The sequence below is a fragment of the Artibeus jamaicensis genome, unplaced genomic scaffold (genome assembly GCF_021234435.1).
Source record: "Artibeus jamaicensis isolate MK-2021 breed Jamaican fruit bat unplaced genomic scaffold, CSHL_Jam_final scaffold_847, whole genome shotgun sequence".
Lineage (NCBI taxonomy): Eukaryota > Metazoa > Chordata > Mammalia > Chiroptera > Phyllostomidae > Artibeus > Artibeus jamaicensis.
The window spans coordinates 7,802,650-7,820,136 of record NW_026522057.1 but is presented as its reverse complement, the minus strand read 5'-3'; the positions used below and the strand labels follow the sequence as shown (position 1 = coordinate 7,820,136).

The window sequence follows — 17,487 nt, the reverse complement described above, 5'->3', positions numbered from 1 at the left end:
TCTGCTTCCAGATGTTTGTGCATATAGCTGGGGATGGCTTGGGGAGGGATCAGCTTCATGCTGAGTGAGGAAGCAGTTGCAAGCCCCCACACAGCACTCCCTGGAAAAGAAGGCAGGGAGGGAGCTTCTAACTGTCCTGGTTGGACTTCCGCCTTCCCAGAGCTCCAGGAGGGGGAGTGGCCTCTAGCCACTTGGAGGCTCCACCTACTGCTGCCAGCCCCCTGCCAGCGCCTGGTCTAGCCACAGTGCTCTGCTCCGCCAGTTGAGGCAGTGTCTTGGCTGTGTTGGGGGGTCTGAGCAGCCACAGCAGGGAGACCAGTAACAGGTCATGGGGAGAGAGAGGAGGGCTCATTGTTCAAAAGCCCAAGGGTCATGGTGGGGTGTATGTGTTTCTCCTCCCTGCTGCCCCTCAACTTGGCCAATGTGAGCAGGTTGAGAGGAGGCACTGGCATTCTGAAGTGGGAGACGGGGGTGGAAGGTGGGGGCACTCTGTTCGGCCAGACAGGGAGAGTCTAGCATCTGCTCAGGCAAGTTCCATCCTCTGCTCTATCCAAACCAGTGTTTACAGGACCCCATCACTCTCAACCCTGGAGCTCAGTGCCTCTGTGCATGCACCTGCATGTACCCGTTGGAGCGCTGTCCACACCCACTGGCAGGTGGGCCCAAACTTGGACTCTACATGGTCCGCCTTGCTGGGAACACTTTCTCCACCCCCCACCCCCCAGATGTAGCAGAACCTTTAGTACCTGGGACAGACACAGCTCACACTTGGGCAGAAGCGGTTTCCACTGCACTCTGAACCTTGGGCTGGTCTCAAAGACAAACACAGGACATCAGCCAGAAGTTGAACATTAGCCACACATATGGACATAAGGCTCAAGTGGGAGGGAAGATCAGGCAGCATGTCATCCCACTTCCATTTTGGAGCCCCCAAAATCATTTCAGTGCCTTTGGGGGACTCCCCTAACTCAACTGCATCTCTGACGTCCTCCGTTCTTTACTCCTTTGATGAAAGTCTTCCTAGCCCATGCTGCTGCCTTTCCTGTCTCTCATCACAGTCTATGTGCACAGCCTCAGCAAGACACATGTTCACGGAGAGTTATACACAGAGGCGCACGCGCGAGTGTGTGATATGAGTATGGATGTGGGCGTGTGCAAAAAATTCTATCGGATGAAGGACAGTGTTTACTGTGCCTTACTAGTGGTTGATGATAGCAAATGGGCAAATACTTTCATTAGTATCCTGTTACCTGGAAATTGCAAAAATATGTCATTTTCCCCTTCAAACACGGCACTCTGCCTAGAGCAAAGGAGTCACCAGCCACGAGTCCCTGAAGTTTTGCCCGCACTTGGCCAGTCTCCCTGTGCCTATGCCTAGACAATCTCAGCAAATCTTTGTGACAAAAGACCTGTCCCCGTGACAGCAGTGCCAGCAGACCCTGGTTCCCTGCTTTCCTGATTGTCCGTCTCTGCTCCTGCAGTGAGCTGGAACATACTCGTGCATCTGAACACATGTGTGAGCCTACGCACACTCACAAACTCCAGTTCCCCCTGGCTCCTCACATACAACAGGCTCACACATGACCTCGCTGCAGGTCTGTCTGGTTTTGTCCTCTGTCGTGCTCTCTGCTGCACACACAGGCCCACACATGCCTGTGCACATGTGCTCACATGTGGACCCCCTGGTGACATGGCTTCTCCTCTAAAACATATTTGGCAATGCTGCAGGTTTTATCCTGTCCTCCACCTCTGCCATTGGGTGCACAAATGCACATGCATGCACAAACACACATACTCGTGCATGCATGTATATATACATATACTCACCAGAACCCCACTATGACATGGCTTCTCCTGCTTTTACAGGTATAGAGCTCTGCTGCCTGTCCAGAGTGGTCCCCCTCATCCCCAATTCACACACATGCTCACATGTGTACATATGCACGCAGCAGAACCCAAAGAGTTCTCCTATTATTGCCTGCCCTGGACTGTGGATATATCCAAATCTGTCCTTCTCCCCCGGCCCCCAAACTCACACATACAAGACACAGACTCACACTTATGAACACACACACCCCTGCACCCAGAAGCTCACGACAACATGGCTTTTCCTATCTTTACATGTGTCAGCTCCGCTGCACGTCTGGCCTCTTCTCCCGCCTCCAGCGCACACAGCCAGGCGGAGTTGCTCTGATTCTGGGAACCAGCTGCTTTGGTCCTGCAGCTCGCAGCTCCCAGGACGAACAGTACTTGTCACGTGAGTCCACTGTGCTCTCCTGCTTTGGAAGTTCCTGGGGGAGCTAGAGATTACCCTTCGCCCCAGCCGAGAAGGTCCTTGAGACCTAAATGTAGCTCCTCCCTAAAACGAGGCCCCTCAAGCAGAAACAGGAGAGAGGTGGGAGGGGGTGGCTGGTGCTCCTGGGTTGTCCAGAATCACCTGTCCACTTCCCCTGCTCGAAGACTGCCCTCTGCCCTTGGCTGTGGGAAGCCCTGCAGGCCCACCACATTCTCTTTAAGGACACTTTGCTCCTAACCCTTCTGTGTCTCGTTTTCCAGAATCTTAGTCACAGACCTTTAGAGCGTGCATCACAGCTAGCTGGAATCCACAGGTCATTTGGTGTACCCCTCACTGGTACCCCATCTGCTACCACTTCTCTGCTGGACCCCCAAGTCCCACAAGGTCCCGGCTGCTCTGGACAAGAGACCAGGGCCAGGGTTGCCTTGTGTCTCTGGACGGGCTCTTTGGTTATTTCTCCAGGAGGCAGCTTCTCTCTTCCCACCCTTGGGGTCTCTACCAGCCATGATATCCTGCCCCTAAAACCTTTCACTTTGGGGGTATATCTTCAGGTTTGGCAAGTCCAGGAGGCTGGGAGTTCTTTGGGGCCCCCCTAGTTCTCCCCATCTACCCCAAAGTTAGCCTGTGCAGTAGGGCCTGGCCCCCTCTTCTGAGGGGCCTGACTTGACTTTCCCTTTAACCTAGGCCACTCTTCTCCCAAGATGACCGAGGGTCTCAAGGCCAACTGGCCAGGAACAGGAAGTTGCTGATGACTATGTGGCAAAGAGTCCAAGGTCCCTAATGCCACCAGGGTTTAAAAACAGCTTGGGAACCAGCAAAATAAGATCCGATGACTTGAGGGGCATATGGAATTTCCACGGAATCCGCGGTCCCTCTGGGCTTCAACTATTGGCTGAGTCTCTGGGCAGCCTCCTTTTTGAGAGGTTCAGGGGGTCTTCTCTCCTCTGGCCAGAAAGTGGAGAAGAATTTTCTCCGACCACTCCCCCACTCTTCCAGAGAAGCGGGGGCCACTGGACATGGTCTGTTAGAATTCCTGCCTCTGTGCATTCTCCTCTCTTCCAGACCCCAAATCCTCTTTTCCCCTATGGAGTCCTCTGCCTTCAACTTTGCCCAAACAGAGGCTGCCACAGGCGGTGCTAAGTCCAGGAGTTCAGAACCATGTGAGCAGCCCTGCGGGGAGGGAGTCTTCCCAGGCATGGGGGGTGGCCGTCCTCCATCTTCAGCTGCCACTGGCAGCCCAGCTGTACCATCCTTACGATGCCCAGGGTTTGTGTCTCTGGTCTCTCAGTCAAGCCCCAGGGGACCCGGGCTCAGGGGGAAGGAGTGGCGATAAAAGAGTGGTTTCTATTTTCTTTGGCCTCTGCGGGGCCGTGGTAGGAACTTCTGACTGTGGAGGAAAGTTGAGGGGCAGGTGAGTTTGGCCCGAGAGAGGCATGTGCTTCCTTTGGCCTTGGCTGTCTTGGCTGGCAGCTTTAGAAACCCATAGAAGAAATAGGAAGAGAGTGAAGCCCAAGCAGCTGGCCTGGGGGCCTGCTGGTTTCCCAGGAGGTAAGGGCAGAGGGCTCCTGGCCCAAAGAGCAGGCAGCAGCTCTGGTCCCCAAGCCCAGTGTGGGGACAGGGGACGTTCCTTCCAGTTTCCTTTGTTTTCCTCCATCCTGCCCTTCAGGCCGGCGGTCCCCGCCCTACCAGTGCTTAGGGGAACACGGGGGCCAGCGATGTGCTGCAGGTCATGCTGTCCTTGCCCGGAAGCCGGCGATCATTGAACGTGTGCATGTTGATGACGGCGTCTGTCTTGACCATCATGGGAGGCTGCGGCTTGTGCTTGACCCGACGCTGGCAGGTGAGGGAGAAACGGATCTCGTCGGCCACGGTGCTGCAGAAGGAACGCTGGGGTGCGGGTGGGAGGAAAAGGGCAGATGGGTGAGGCCGTCCCTGCACCTCCGGCCAACTCTTGCCCTTGCTCCTGAGCCTATGCTAAGGCCACCAGGTCTCTCTTACCTGTCACCCCACCCACCCCCTGCTCTCCGCAGGATGATTAGTTTGTATAGCAGCCTATGGAGCATCACAGTCTTGTTTGGAGAGTAAGGTCACAGGGCAGGTAGTGTCCTCTTACTCCCGTTTTACAGATGAGCAAACCGAAGCTCTGAGTGGCATACACACTAAAGTTTGAAGACTCGACCTAACTTTTCCCCACTGGGTGATGAGAGCGGGAACCAGCCAGTTTCCTCCACAGGAGCCCAGCCCCGGGCACTAGTCTTCGCCCAGCGTCTGGGTTTAAGATACACCTGACGAATGTGTGGGTGACCCCTCTCCTGGGAGGACTTCCAGCTAAGGGCACAGTCACCGTGTTCTCACTCGGGGAAGCCCAGCATGTGTTTCTCAAGGTGGGCATCTGGGAGGTAGGTCCCTGAAGGGCAGTGGGGTGGCAGTGGCCTCCTCTGGCCACAAAGTCCCTGTGAGTCCCCGAGAGGGACAGCAGAAGTGCAGCATCCCTCACGGGTATCTGATGGCAGAGGTTGTCCTGCAGCTTGCCTGGAAGGCCACGGGGACTGCCAGTGCCTCAGTTTACCCAGTGAACTCAGAGCATCAGCAGCAAGACAGCTCGTACGAAGGCTCTGTGGTGTGGGGGATGGGACCTGCATTTGACTTCTGTTCTCCCTCTTACCAGCTGTGTGGCCTCGCCAAGCTTCTCCTCGTTCACCCACCAAACACAACATCAGCCCTCACCTCCCTTTCTTTGTTCTGAAAATATCGTTTGAGCCCCTTCTCTGCGCCAGGCACTATTCTAGGCGTTAGGCATTCAGCAGTGAAAATGACAGATACACTCCCTACCTTCTGGGGGCTTGTGGCCTAATGATGGGATAAAAGCAGATAATATACGTGTAAACAAACAATGTCAGATAGCGATACCTATGATGAAGAATAGAGCAGTGAAGCGGGTTACAGAGGGGTTGCAAGTAGGGACAGGTGGGGAGGCTACTGAGAGGTGACAGCTGAGCGGAAACTGAGTGACCAGAAGATGCCCAGAACACGGCACTCCGGGGGAAGACCGCCTGAGGTGGACAGGACGGCCCGTGCGAAGGGCCCCAGGCTGGACCACGTCTGATGCATCAAGGACCAAAAGGGAGGCTGGTGCGCGTGGGGTGGAGAAGGGGGGGGAGGAGGCCAGAGCAGAGGTGGGCAAGGACTAGATCCAGTGGGCTTCTTGGTGGAATTTAATTCCAATGACAATGGCAATTCCTGAAGAGTTTGCTTTTTAAAAAATATATCTTATTTTTTTTAGCTGCTCCTGATTACTGGACATTGAGTTTTTTTCCTAGTTTTTTTATGCGATAATTTATATTTCAACAAACATCTTTGTAAAGACAACCACATCTTTGGCCACTTCTGGTGGGTGCACGGCTGACTCAGGCTTCCTGGTTATAACGGCCTCCACTTCATTTCTGATGGACGTAAAAAGCTGGCTGCTTTGAACGGTCCCCACACACAGGACTTAACTACAGCCTCTTTCTGCACGGGCCGTGTATGGCTTTGAGCTTCACTGTGAGAGGTGCTTTCCCCCTGCACAGCGGCCTCAGCCCAGGTGCTCATTGAAACCACCCTGCACACTTTCTTAAGATGCCAGTGCCAGGCTCTGCTACAGAGCAGTTAAAACAGAGTCTCTGGGAGTGAGGCCAGGACATTAGCACTTAAAACGCTCTCTCCCTGTGATTCTAACTTGCTCTCAGGACCCAAAGCCACTGACCAGCCCGGCTTGGATGAATCAGACACGTTCTCCCATCTGAAGCACTTGGGCTGGGCCTCTGAACCCTTTTCTTTTTTAAACTTTTAATTACGGAAATTTCCCAATACAGGCAGTAGAGAGAACAGTATAATGAACCCCTAGGTAACCATCACCCAGCTTCAGTAATTACCCTGGAGGGTTCTACACAGGGGAAGGGCATGGTTTGAGTCAAGTTTTAAGCAGGGCACTGGCTGTGGATGGAGGGCGGGGAGAAGAGAGAAGCGTGGAGGCAGGAAGGCCAGACCGGAGGCTGTTGCGTGGTCCAGCTAGAGACCGCGGGGCTGAGCCTGGGAGGGAGCCGCAGGGATGGGCAGGTGCGCCCACTGGTGTGGGTGGGACAGGAGGGTGGGACTGGCCAGGCTTCCTGGTGCTCTGATGAGAGCGGGGCCTGCCACTGCCACGTGCCTGGCACACAGGAGGTGTGACACCAGCACAGTCCCTGTCTGCCATCTCCCTCCCTCTCTCCCACAGGCACCCGTGAGAGGGGCTCACCTGCTCTCGCTCTGCTGTTTTGCGGAGCTTGTACACGAACTCGCCCACGGCCACCAGCACTGACAGCACCAGCCCAGCGGCCAGCACGATGAAGATGCCCCCGATCTTCTGGATGCCCAGGGCGCTGGCCTCTTTGTTCTCCTCCTCGGGACAGCCGCTGCCCCGCCACCACTTCTCCTTCATGATGTGCAGCTTGTCCTCCTCCTGCAGCTGCAGGATGGCGATGGTGATCTTGTCCCGGTACGGGGAGCCTGTGGTGGGGAGAGGGGACGGATGTCGGCGGCACTCGATCCAGCCCGTGAGCCCCTGACGACACTCCGGCCGGTGTCGGCCACCATCACTGGCCCTCTTGGTGAGCTCACGAAAAGGGGGAGCCTGTTGCCAGAAGTTCTCTCTTTCTATATGCATCTGGGTGGGCGGGAGGGTCCTCCCCTGAGGCAGGGAGTCTTCCCTCTGGGTCCCTGTTTTCACAGGCCCCTGGATGGCACACTGTGTCAGGGCTGTCTCCACAGGGGTCAGGCCAGGGAGCGCAGGTGTGACCTCTGAACGGTCCCCACCTCTGGGTTTGCCCAAGTTCTCTGCTTAGGCCAGGGCTCACCTCACAAGGTACGTGGCTCCACCCCTTCATCTCTGGGCAGAGGAAATGCCACCTCTGTAGGCTCAGTGGGGTGAGCTGGGAGTAGGAGCAGGAGACTGTGTGTGGGAGGAGATGGGGGGCCCCGCCCCGCCTCCCCCCCCCCACCCCGTAGCCTCTTGCTCACCCATGGGCGTGCCGATGCCGTAGCCCTTGGAGTCGATGAGGCCCCCGATCTGGGTGAGGTTGCAGTTCCTCTGGGTGACATACTCGATGGTGGTGGACTCCATGAGCAGCGCGTAGTCCGCCGTCAGCGTCCTCTGGATGCCCTCCTCGTTGTTCTTCACCAGCGCCGAGGGCTTGCTGCTCATGAAGGCCCACATCTTCTCGAAGGTGGAGATCTTGGATTTCTGGGCCACGAGGGGAGGGGCCATACACACACAGTTACCAGGGACCAAGCACCGCGCACCCCGCCTGGCAGGGCCCCGGGCAGGGAGGTCTGCCCACGGGGCTCAGTGTGAGGGGGCGCCACCCATTGCTCATATGCAGACACTGAGGCCCTAGGAGGGCAGGTCCCCAAACACTGGGCTGGTGAGTGACAAAGCCAAGATTCAGATGCAGGCCCACCTCTCTGGAAACCTCTGGCTCTTTGCTATGGCACAAGGGATTTTCATGATGACTTTTACAAAATTAATTTTCTTTCTCCATTTATGTATCAAATAGTTATATGTGCAGGCACTATTCTAAGTGCTTAACCACGTTTATTCATTGACTCTTCACAGCAAGCATAGGAGGCAGGTACATTAGCCCCATGTTGGAGATGGGGAAACTGAGGCATGACTAAGTAACTTGCCTAAAGTCACCCAGATACCAAGGGGCAATGCCAGGCTTGAAACCCAGACCTTCTGGCTCCAGGGCCCATGCTCCTAACCACTGAGCAGCACTGCCTCACAGAAACCACTGTGAGAGTACAGAGGGAGAGGTGGATGGCAATGAGGGCAAAGCTCGTGGGTTTTGGGCCCCCCACGTCACCCTCAGTGCACTGTGTCTCGGGAAGATTTTGTCTGAGGGGAGGGTTCATGTTCCACTTTACCGCAGTGAGAGAGAAGCAGGGTGAGAACTCCAGGACGGGGAGAGGCGGCCCTGCCCCTCGGCCCCCAGAGCCTCCCGGCCTAGATGCTGCTGCATGAGTAGAACCAGTGTCCCTAAGACCTGGTGGGTGGGCTGCTGTGCTTCCGCTGCCTGGCTGGGGAGACACAGAGAGGGCACTGGGGCGGGGACAGGGGGCTGACACCGAATGTCCCCTGCTGCTGAGGAGACTGGGCAGACCAGGGTGGGTGGCCTTCATGAGATTTCTTATGAATATAGTGCTCCCCGCAGGGATGGGCCCTGCCCCCGCCGATCCCAGGGGAGCAGGTGGCTCCACAGGCCCCACCGGGCCAGCAGTTTCCAAGTCCGGCTGTGCCTGTCTGTGATGTAGGCCTGTCTGACTGGCACCCGGCCTGGCTCCAGTGTGCGTGACGGCACGGATGTGCTCAAACAGGCTGGCACAGAGCTGGGGGATGGACAGGAGATGGGGAAGGAACTGTGTCTGCCAGGAGTGGACAGTGGGGGTGGGGAGAGGCTGGGAGGAAAGTGTACCTTCTGCTCTCCAGGTGCTTCCTAGCTCTGTGAGGACTGTCCCCTCGGAAACTGGCTCCTGTAGACTCGGGCACGCCAGGGGGAGGGGAGGCCCCCAAAGCCTCAGGTAGGACCCCACTTGGAATTCCATCTGAGCCCAGATTCTGTCAAGTACCAGTGATAGCTTCTTTGGGCACAGGTTCTGGGGACACATTCACAGACAAGCCACTGCTCCCCCACCTGCAAATGTATCTGCCCCCAAAACCAAAGGCCTGGCAGGGCTTGGGTCCCTGGAGCTTCAGTGGGTTCTACCAGAGCACAAGCTGGCTGTTCCCAGCTCCCCTCGGGCCTCAGCCTTTCTCCTGTTTTCAGCTCTTTCTGCTCTCCAGCTACTCCACCTCCATTGTTACTCTTACCTCTGCAACTCTTGCCTCCAAACCTTCTGTTCTCTCCTGCTAGTCCATCTTCTCAGCTACTCCTCCACCTCAGCTCCTCCTATAGCCCAGATGCCCCTCCTCCACTATTGCCCTTAAAAACTTTCCCAATGTCTAGCTCTTCTGACTCACCAGACATTTCTTATTTTGTAGACAATCTCTGATAGTCAGATACCTCCTCCACTCCCAGGCTCTTTCATCTCTCAGGTCCTTTCTTACTCTGCTACCTTTCCTGCCCAGATTCTCTGTGGCAGGAAGCTTCTCTATGGCTCCAGTGACCTCTGTCACTGGGACTCAGTCCTACCCCTGGATGTGAGTTAGACATCAAGACTTGCTTTTAACTCCCCCCAGTAGCTATGGGATGTCACTCTGGAGATTAGGTTACATGCGACTGAACTGTCATCCTGCTGTGCTCTCTCGCTGCCCTGATGGAAGCCAGCAGCTGCTGTGTTGTGAGTTGCCCACAGAGAGGCCCACAAGACAAGGAACGAAGGGCAGCCTCCAGCAAGTGGTCAGTGGAGAATGGACACCCTCCAGCTGACAGCCAAGGAGGAACTGAATCCCACCAAGAGCCAGGCCAGGGAGTTTGGAATCAGAGCCCCGGGATGACTGCAGTGTTAGCCAACACCTTGAATCCAGCCAGTGGGACACCAGCCAAGGGGACTCAATCAAGCTGTGCTGAACCCTGACCCACAGACTAGGAGATCACAATGTTTTAAGGCACTAAGTGTTGGTCAATTTGTTATGCAGCCACAGATAACTGATACACCCTCACATACACAAGCTATTTCTGTTCTCAGTATAGTTGTTTTGTTCTTCAGATAATCAGTGCTAACTACTCCGTTAATCGGATATCCAAGGCCTATCATCCCCGCTTACCAGGCACACATGCTCCACAGATACTCTGCCCTCCTGGTTGTGGTGGCTAAATACTATTTTCCCACCCTCAGCTCCTTTCCCATCCGTCCTCCCTGCTCTCCAAATCCTCCTTCTACCAGAGCTGGGAACCAGGGGCTGATGAGAGCAGCAGGGCTCCCTTCACACCTCCAATGCATGCCTGCAATCCATCCGTCCCTCCACCCCTCCATCCACCCACTGTCCTTCATTCATCATGTTCAGGTTCTCGCCCATTCGCTCACACAGCATCTATACACTAAGTTACTCAACTAACTATCCAACTGCCCACTTAGCCCTTTACCTGTCTATCCATTCATTCATCCATCTAGTCAACCACCTGTCCATCCATCCACACACCTCTCCACCTCACCCATCTTACCCACTCACCCTTCCACGCACATAGTCAGCCACTGGTAAAATCTCGAGCCTGACAAAAGTCACTTGAAATGAACCATTCAGGGAGTCCTGTCCCACTCCTTCTGTCTCAGAATAGTAGAAGAGCTTGTTCTTATTCTGCAAACTCCTCCCTGTATCCTCCCCCCAGCATGCCATCCCTTCTATACATAGGCACGCCCGACATCAAAACATATGCTCTTTCCAGTAACACTACATCATAAAAGGAGACAGAAATTTCCAGTGGGGCTGGAGGGAGCATCAAGGCCACCAGACTTTGAAGAAAGACACACGAAAGCCTCTGGTGGTAAAGGAACAGGAAGCTGGCTGTGACGCTGGTTTCAGGCGGTTGTTGTCTGCCAGCTTCAGGTTCAGGGTCAACAAATGTACTACCTCAGTCACCTATAGGCAGATGGGTCTGAAGTCTACTTCCGTAGAATGGCCACCCACTGTGCTTGTCCTATGTCTTGGGACCCCATTTTTAAACACATCCACTCATGGTCTCTGTCTCCCTTAAGTTCTGTCCATCTGTGATTCTGATTCTGGGCACATCACCAAAAAGTTTCCCTCTGGCATGGATGAGACGAGGAGGGATACAGCGGGGGGTCCCTCCTGGGATCTCAGGCCTTTTCCCCATCTCCCCGGGCCTGACCACCAGAGCCCTAAGTTCCTCTGGTCACCACCCCAGGGAACAGACGCACATGCCTATGGTTTCCTGAGTCATCCTTCCCACCCCAGTTTCACTGGGAACCTTAGTAAGCATCGCTTCAGGCCCAGCCACCCAGATCAATTAATGGAATCATTTGGAGCAGCCAATACAGGGAGATGTGCCAGAACGAAGAGACTTTTTTTATCAGTAAAATTGGCAAGAAAGTAAGTTTCAGGCACACGACTTTCAATTCCAGCCTCTTCAAAGAAGTAAATTGATTTTCCTCAACTGAAGATACTTAATCTTGAGAATTTAACATTTCTGTACAAGAAAAATGTATGTAGGTATATATAAATATATATCTATTCCGAAGGGAGCTGGGTCCCAGGGAGCGTGTGTGGGGAGACAGCGGCAGTGTGATTCCATGCGAGACCGGGGGTATTTTCCACGTTGAATGGGAGACCTTTCCCAAAGTAATTGGCTTTCTTATCCCTGGGCGTGGAGTCTTCGGCTTTATCAGATCCCCATCCTCGAGCAGTTAATCATGTCTCTTGGCTTATTTCCTTGGGCACCAGGAGGTTTTCCTAAGTCTGCGGCTTCTGCCTGCCTGGCTGGGACAGACTGGCTGACCCTCCAGCCCAGCGGCCCCTGCCGTCTGTCTGCACGTGACCCTGAGGTTTGCCTGTGTGGGGCTGCAGGCTGGTCCCTCCAGTGGGGAGTCGGCCGGCGAGGTCTGCAGGCTGCGGTGGTGGCAGCGGCAGTGGGAGGGGCCAGCCCCATCGCAGGAACTCTGGTTTTATACCCTAGCTCCTTCTGTAACTGCAGGCAGGCAAGTGACAACACACCTCTGAGCCTCACTTTCCACATCTGTAAAATGGGGGCTTTCCACCACACAAAGGCGGGCCCGTGAAGTGCTCAGTAAGTGCCTGGCATCATTGTTTCTCTTTGAGGCCCTTTAATCCTCTTTAAGGCTCAGTTTGCTCATATAGAGATTGGGGGTAATAATTTCCACAGTACAGAGCTTCGAGAGATTATGACGACACGATGCTCAGCAAATGCTGACGGGAGCCACACTGGGGACGGGTGTAGGTAGACAGTGCTGAGCAGAATGTTGGTGAACGAGAGAGAGCCCTGCCTCTCGGCCTGACAGCTGGTGCTTCGTGGAAGAGCCAGCCCCGTGATGCTCCGCCTTTCACATTTTCAAAAAGCTAGAAATGCGAATGTTTTTAAATGCAAGAATCTCCCAATTTTAAAATGCTGGCAACTAGTTAAAAATATATAAGCAATGTATGGCCTTTAAAATTATGTCTGTGGATTGAAGAGGTCAGTGTATCCCTGGTTTCAATGATCAACAATAAAAACAGCGTTTATGGCACATGTACTGTGTCGGGTGCAGTTCTAACCTGTTTATATAAATTATCCCATTTAGTCATCTCAACTCTGGGAGGGAGGATGCTATTATACCCATTTCACAGATAAGAAAACCCAGGCACAGAGAGGTGCTCAGTAACTGAGTGATTTTCAGCAATTTCCCAGCATCCCTGGCCCTCCCCCTGCACCTGTCGCTGCTCCTCTGCCTGCTGTGGGTGTCTTCTGTCCTGAGGACCCCCAGGTACTTAGCTCTGTGCGGGAGCAGGTGGCCATCCTATGGTAGAGACACCAGTGACCTCAACAAAGGCCCAATCCCGAATGACCTGGAAACGTGGAGTCTCCAGGTGTGCACTGGCTGGTCTCTTTCCAATGTCCTCCTTTTTGGGACTGTGGGGCAATAGGAGAAAAGGGTCCAGCCTGCTTCCCAGTCTTTTGCACCAGCCAAAGGGAGGAGCATCAAGAGGAGAGAGCCTTGAACTTCCGTGTTCCTGTGTGCCTGGCACTGGGCTAACCACCGTACATACTGCAGCTCATTGCATCCTCTTGCTAATTGCCACACAGTGAGAATCAGTACCCACGTCATTCAGGTGAGAAGATTCAGACTCAGAGAAGTGATGTGACTTGCCCAAGGTCACCCAGCAGAGACAACACCCAAGACTTCAGTCCTGCGCTGTCTGACTTTAAGACTGATGTGCCTTGACTGTGCCAGGTGCACCCTACTGAGCTCTGCCTGTCACTGTGTTTCAGTCTTCCACCCCCACTTCTGACTGAAGGCAGGGCTAAGGTACCATCAGAGAGGCCAGCAGACAGGTCCGGAGGAACAGGAAGTTGAGATCCAGGAGTGCCCCCAGCCCTCTGGATCACGTGAGAGTGCTGAGCAGCTGGAAGGGGTGGTGGCGGACTGAATGGCCTGTCCGAGTGCCTTGCAGGCTCCAGTGCCGGGACAGGGCAAGACTGTGAGACGGGGGAGGGCTTGACAATGCGAGGGACCCAGAGAGCCTCAAACTCTTGGCCCCCAGCTCCTGTCCCTCGTACACGGTCCCACCCACACGTGATGTGCCTCCCCTGCACCCCGGCACCAAAGAGGGCTAAGTCCTGGGAGAAGCTGTCTTCTCGCCTCCTCTCCCTTCAAAGCTGCCCAGCCCTCCCCACAGAGAACCCGCTTTCCCCACTTTCTCCTTTACTTTTTGCCTACATATTTTTACAGCCAAACGGTGCTTTCAAAGGCCTCCTTTTTCATCTCCTAATTAATTTTTATCTGCCAAGACAGAGGGAGGACAGCATAGGAGACGCTGTTTGTGATGTCTGCTGCTCCCTGCCAACTCTTCAGATGAAGTTTCTTTGGAACGATGGGGCTGTCTCTAGCCTCGAGCCTCCTGGGCTGCAGGGTGGGGGCGTGGCCAGGGATCTGGAGCTCCCCCAGGAGAGAAAGCCCAAAATCTCTCTTCCTGCTGCTGGTTTTGGACAGGAACGGGTTCTCTCCCCTGGGTTCTACTCTCAGCCTGGGGGCTTCTTAGTTTAAAAAATTTTTATTTACTTATTTTTATAGAGAGGGGAAAGGAGGGAAGGAGAAAGGGAGAGAGACATTGATGTGAGCGAGAAACATCGGTCGGTTGTCCCTTTTACGCACCCTGACCAGGCACTGAACATGCAACCCAAGCATATGCCCTGACTGGGAATTGAACTGGTGACCATTCGCTTTGAAGGACAACACTCAACCAACTGAGCCACACAGGTCAAGGTCAGCCACACTGGTCAAGGCTTTTAAAGATGGTTTGCAGCCTAAGCAGGAACACAGGGTAACTACAGAATTGAAGTTCATCTGCCCTGGATTCTGGGACATTCAGAGGTGCCACCTGCTTGGTTCCTGTCCTCAACATGGGCTCTTGCATTTGCTCCATTTGGCTTCTGTCACATTTTAGTCCCATGCTTTAATTCAACAATGGCATGCACACACACACACACACACACACACACACATACATGATTATTAGATTGTCTTGTTTGTTATCAGGACTGTTCCAGGCTGGGGATCCGGCTCAACTGACTGTGGCTTCACTCTTCCCCAACTGACTCCTGGACTGGCTGGCTCCTGAGAGAGGTGACACAGACCCTGTGACAAAGAGCACAGGCACTAGAGCCAGATGGCTGGGGTTCAGATCCTTGTTCTGCATTTCACTAGCTCGATGGTAAAATGCTTGATGGTGAAATAGCAAGTTGAGGTTAACTCAGATTACTTTCTGAGCCTGCTTTCATCGTGGGCACAATGGAGATGATATAATAATAGTCTCTAACCCCTAATGTCGCTGAGAGAATGATATGAGTGGATACCGCAATCCCCTCTTATCCATGGTTTCACTTTCCACAGTCTCAGTCACCTCAGTCAACTACGGTCCAAATATGCTAAGAAGAAAACCCCAGAAATAAACCACTCCTAGGTTTTAGTTGCGTATTGTCCTGAGTAGTGTGATGAAATGGAGAGCCGCCCGGCTGCGTCCTCCGCAGAATGTGAATCATCCCTCCGTCCAGTGTGCTCATGCCTCCTGTGCTCCCACCCGCTACTCACTGAGCAGCCACCTCCGTTATCGGACTGACTGTCCCGGTATCGCGGTCCTCGTGTTCAAGTCACCCTTATTTTACTTAATAGCGGCCCCAAAGCTCAAGTGTAGTGATGTTGGCCATTTGGATATGCCGGAGAAGCTGTAATTGTATGTACGTCTAGGGAAAAACATAGTATATATGAGGGTTCGCTATCATCTGTGGTTTCAGACACCAGCTGGGGGGCTTGGAATGTGTGTCCGTAGGTAAGGGGGAACCACTGTACAGGTAAAGTGCTTGGGATCTTGCCTGGCTCCTAGTAAGTGCTCAATAAATGTTACCATTGTTGTTGACTTTGTTAATGTCTCCTGTGCATCCTATGGGTACTCCCGGAGCCAGCCTTGGCACATACACTCACGGGCAGAAGAGGGACACCCCCGCCACAAGAAGACCCCAGGATGGGTGTGGGAGGGGGCCCTTCGTGTGCAGACAGACATTTGACCTGACATCCCGGATACCCCACTGAGTGGCTGTGTGGTCATGGGCAAATCACCCAGCCCCTCTGGGCCTCTGTTTTTCTAGGTTAAACTCAGGTTTCCTTCCAGCTCTAACCTGAAAGTGACAATGAGGCTATGACCTGGCCTGGGGCAGGGGAGGTGTGACTATGGGGGGTTGGGGGGGAGGTGGGGGAGGAAGTAAATTTGCCCAGGGGTCTTCTGGGAGGGTGCTGTGTGTCCCCCTACTGGTGGCAAGGAAGGTAGGTGAGGGCAGAGCAGGCTGCAGCAGGCACTGCCTGATGCGGAGGACAGCGGCTCTGTGGGGAGCTGGGACTGGGCTCTGGGAAGACAGCCTGAGCATCTGAGCATGGAGGGAGGCGAGGACATCCAATCAGCGGCAATGAGCTGCTCCGGCCGTGTTTATGCTGCTTCCCTTTGATGGGGAGCCCTGCTTGAGACTTGCTCATGAGTAATGCATGAGAGATGCCGTGGCAAGTCACAGGGCTGGGCTGCAGCCTGAGCACAGGCACAGAGGCACACACACACACAAACGCGTCATCGCACACACATGCAGACATGTGTGCGCAGAGGCTGCCACACACACAAGCTATTACACATATGTGGGCCATTCCACAAACACACAAGCTATTACACACACAGGCCCATCCCCCACTCACACTAATTGAGGCACACTCATGGGCCTATTTAAACAGAGAGGCATGTCTATATTCCCCACACATGTATCATGTAGACACTCTGGCACACACTCATAGGCACATATCCACATGCCCAGATCCCAGAGATGCATGTAAACATATGCTCACCAACACACACACATATGTGCAGACGCTCATGTTCACATACAAACATGCACGTTCCTACACAGGCAGACTCTGTGTGGGCACAGATGTGCACACATACATACTTGAGTGCACATTTACATGCTGCATGCACACATCCATCTAGCACATACTCAAACACTACTCACACTTGTGAACACACACACACAGGGTCCTAGAGAGCTCCCAGCGTGCCTGTGACCATGCTTTTCCCTTTCCTTCTCTCTAAATGCATGACAGTGACCCTTAGGAAGGCCACGTTTGCTCCTCTGTAGCAGTAGCAACATCCAAGAGGGGAGCCCTTTTCTCTTTGCTGAGCAGGAGCCTATATCCTTAAGGAGGGACACGGGAGAGGTAGGGGTGGGAGAGGGTCCCAGTGGGGCTCTGCTGCCCCAAAGGCAGAAGGCTTTCCCACCCAGCCCCTTCCTGCTCTCCTCACCAGGCCTATCGGAGGTTCAATCCATCATTCAGAGGCTCAGCCTAGAAGGAGGCCAGGGCTGGGGCTGGGGGCCAGGACCCAGAGGAGAAGGACATACCCCAGGCTTTCAGACTGATCAAGAGCAATTGACTAATAAAGAAATAACTGAACGAATGGACCCATAGCCGCAGAGTTCCCAGATCCTGACCGTTTCTGAGAAAAGCTGGGACGATGGTTCTCAAAGTGTGGGCCCTGACCAGCAGCCTCAGAATTCCCTGGGAACTCAGTAGGAATGTACGTTCTTGGCCCCACCGTGGCCCCACCGAACCAGAAACTCTGAAAGGGAGGCCCACCAACCCGGGCTCACCCCAGCCTCCCAGGCGATTTGGATGCTCACTCACAGCTGAGAACCACGGCCTACCAGGGGGCTTCATTCTGCAGCCCGTGGGCTGTGTGCAGCTCAGGATGGCTGTAATTGCAGCCTAACACAAAACTGTAAATTTACTTAAAACATGAGATTTTTCTGTGTGTGATTATGTGTTGCAACGTATTTACTGTGTGGCCCAGAGACGCCAAAAGTTTGGAACCCCTCTGGCTAGACCATGGGCCTTGGAGGACAGCAGAGCTGGGGCAGCGTCTGGCTGAAGAAGCGTTGGGTGCTTGGTTGAGCCCCTTAACGACTCTG

At 54.1% G+C, this 17,487-nt stretch overlaps 1 protein-coding gene across 1 annotated transcript in view; it reads right to left on the bottom strand.

Annotated features, from left to right (window-relative positions):
- Positions 1 to 711: 711 nt before the first annotated feature.
- Positions 712 to 17,487, bottom strand: part of GRIK3 (glutamate ionotropic receptor kainate type subunit 3) — a 209,613-nt gene continuing 192,837 nt past the window's right edge. Inside the window, exons 14-16 of the mRNA XM_037149722.2 lie at positions 7,334 to 7,556; positions 6,573 to 6,823; positions 712 to 4,183 (exon numbers count right to left, since the gene is read on the bottom strand). Of these exons, the coding sequence (XP_037005617.2) occupies positions 3,989 to 4,183; positions 6,573 to 6,823; positions 7,334 to 7,556 (669 nt within the window). The 3' untranslated portion in view covers positions 712 to 3,988. The remainder of the gene's footprint in view (positions 4,184 to 6,572; positions 6,824 to 7,333; positions 7,557 to 17,487) is intronic.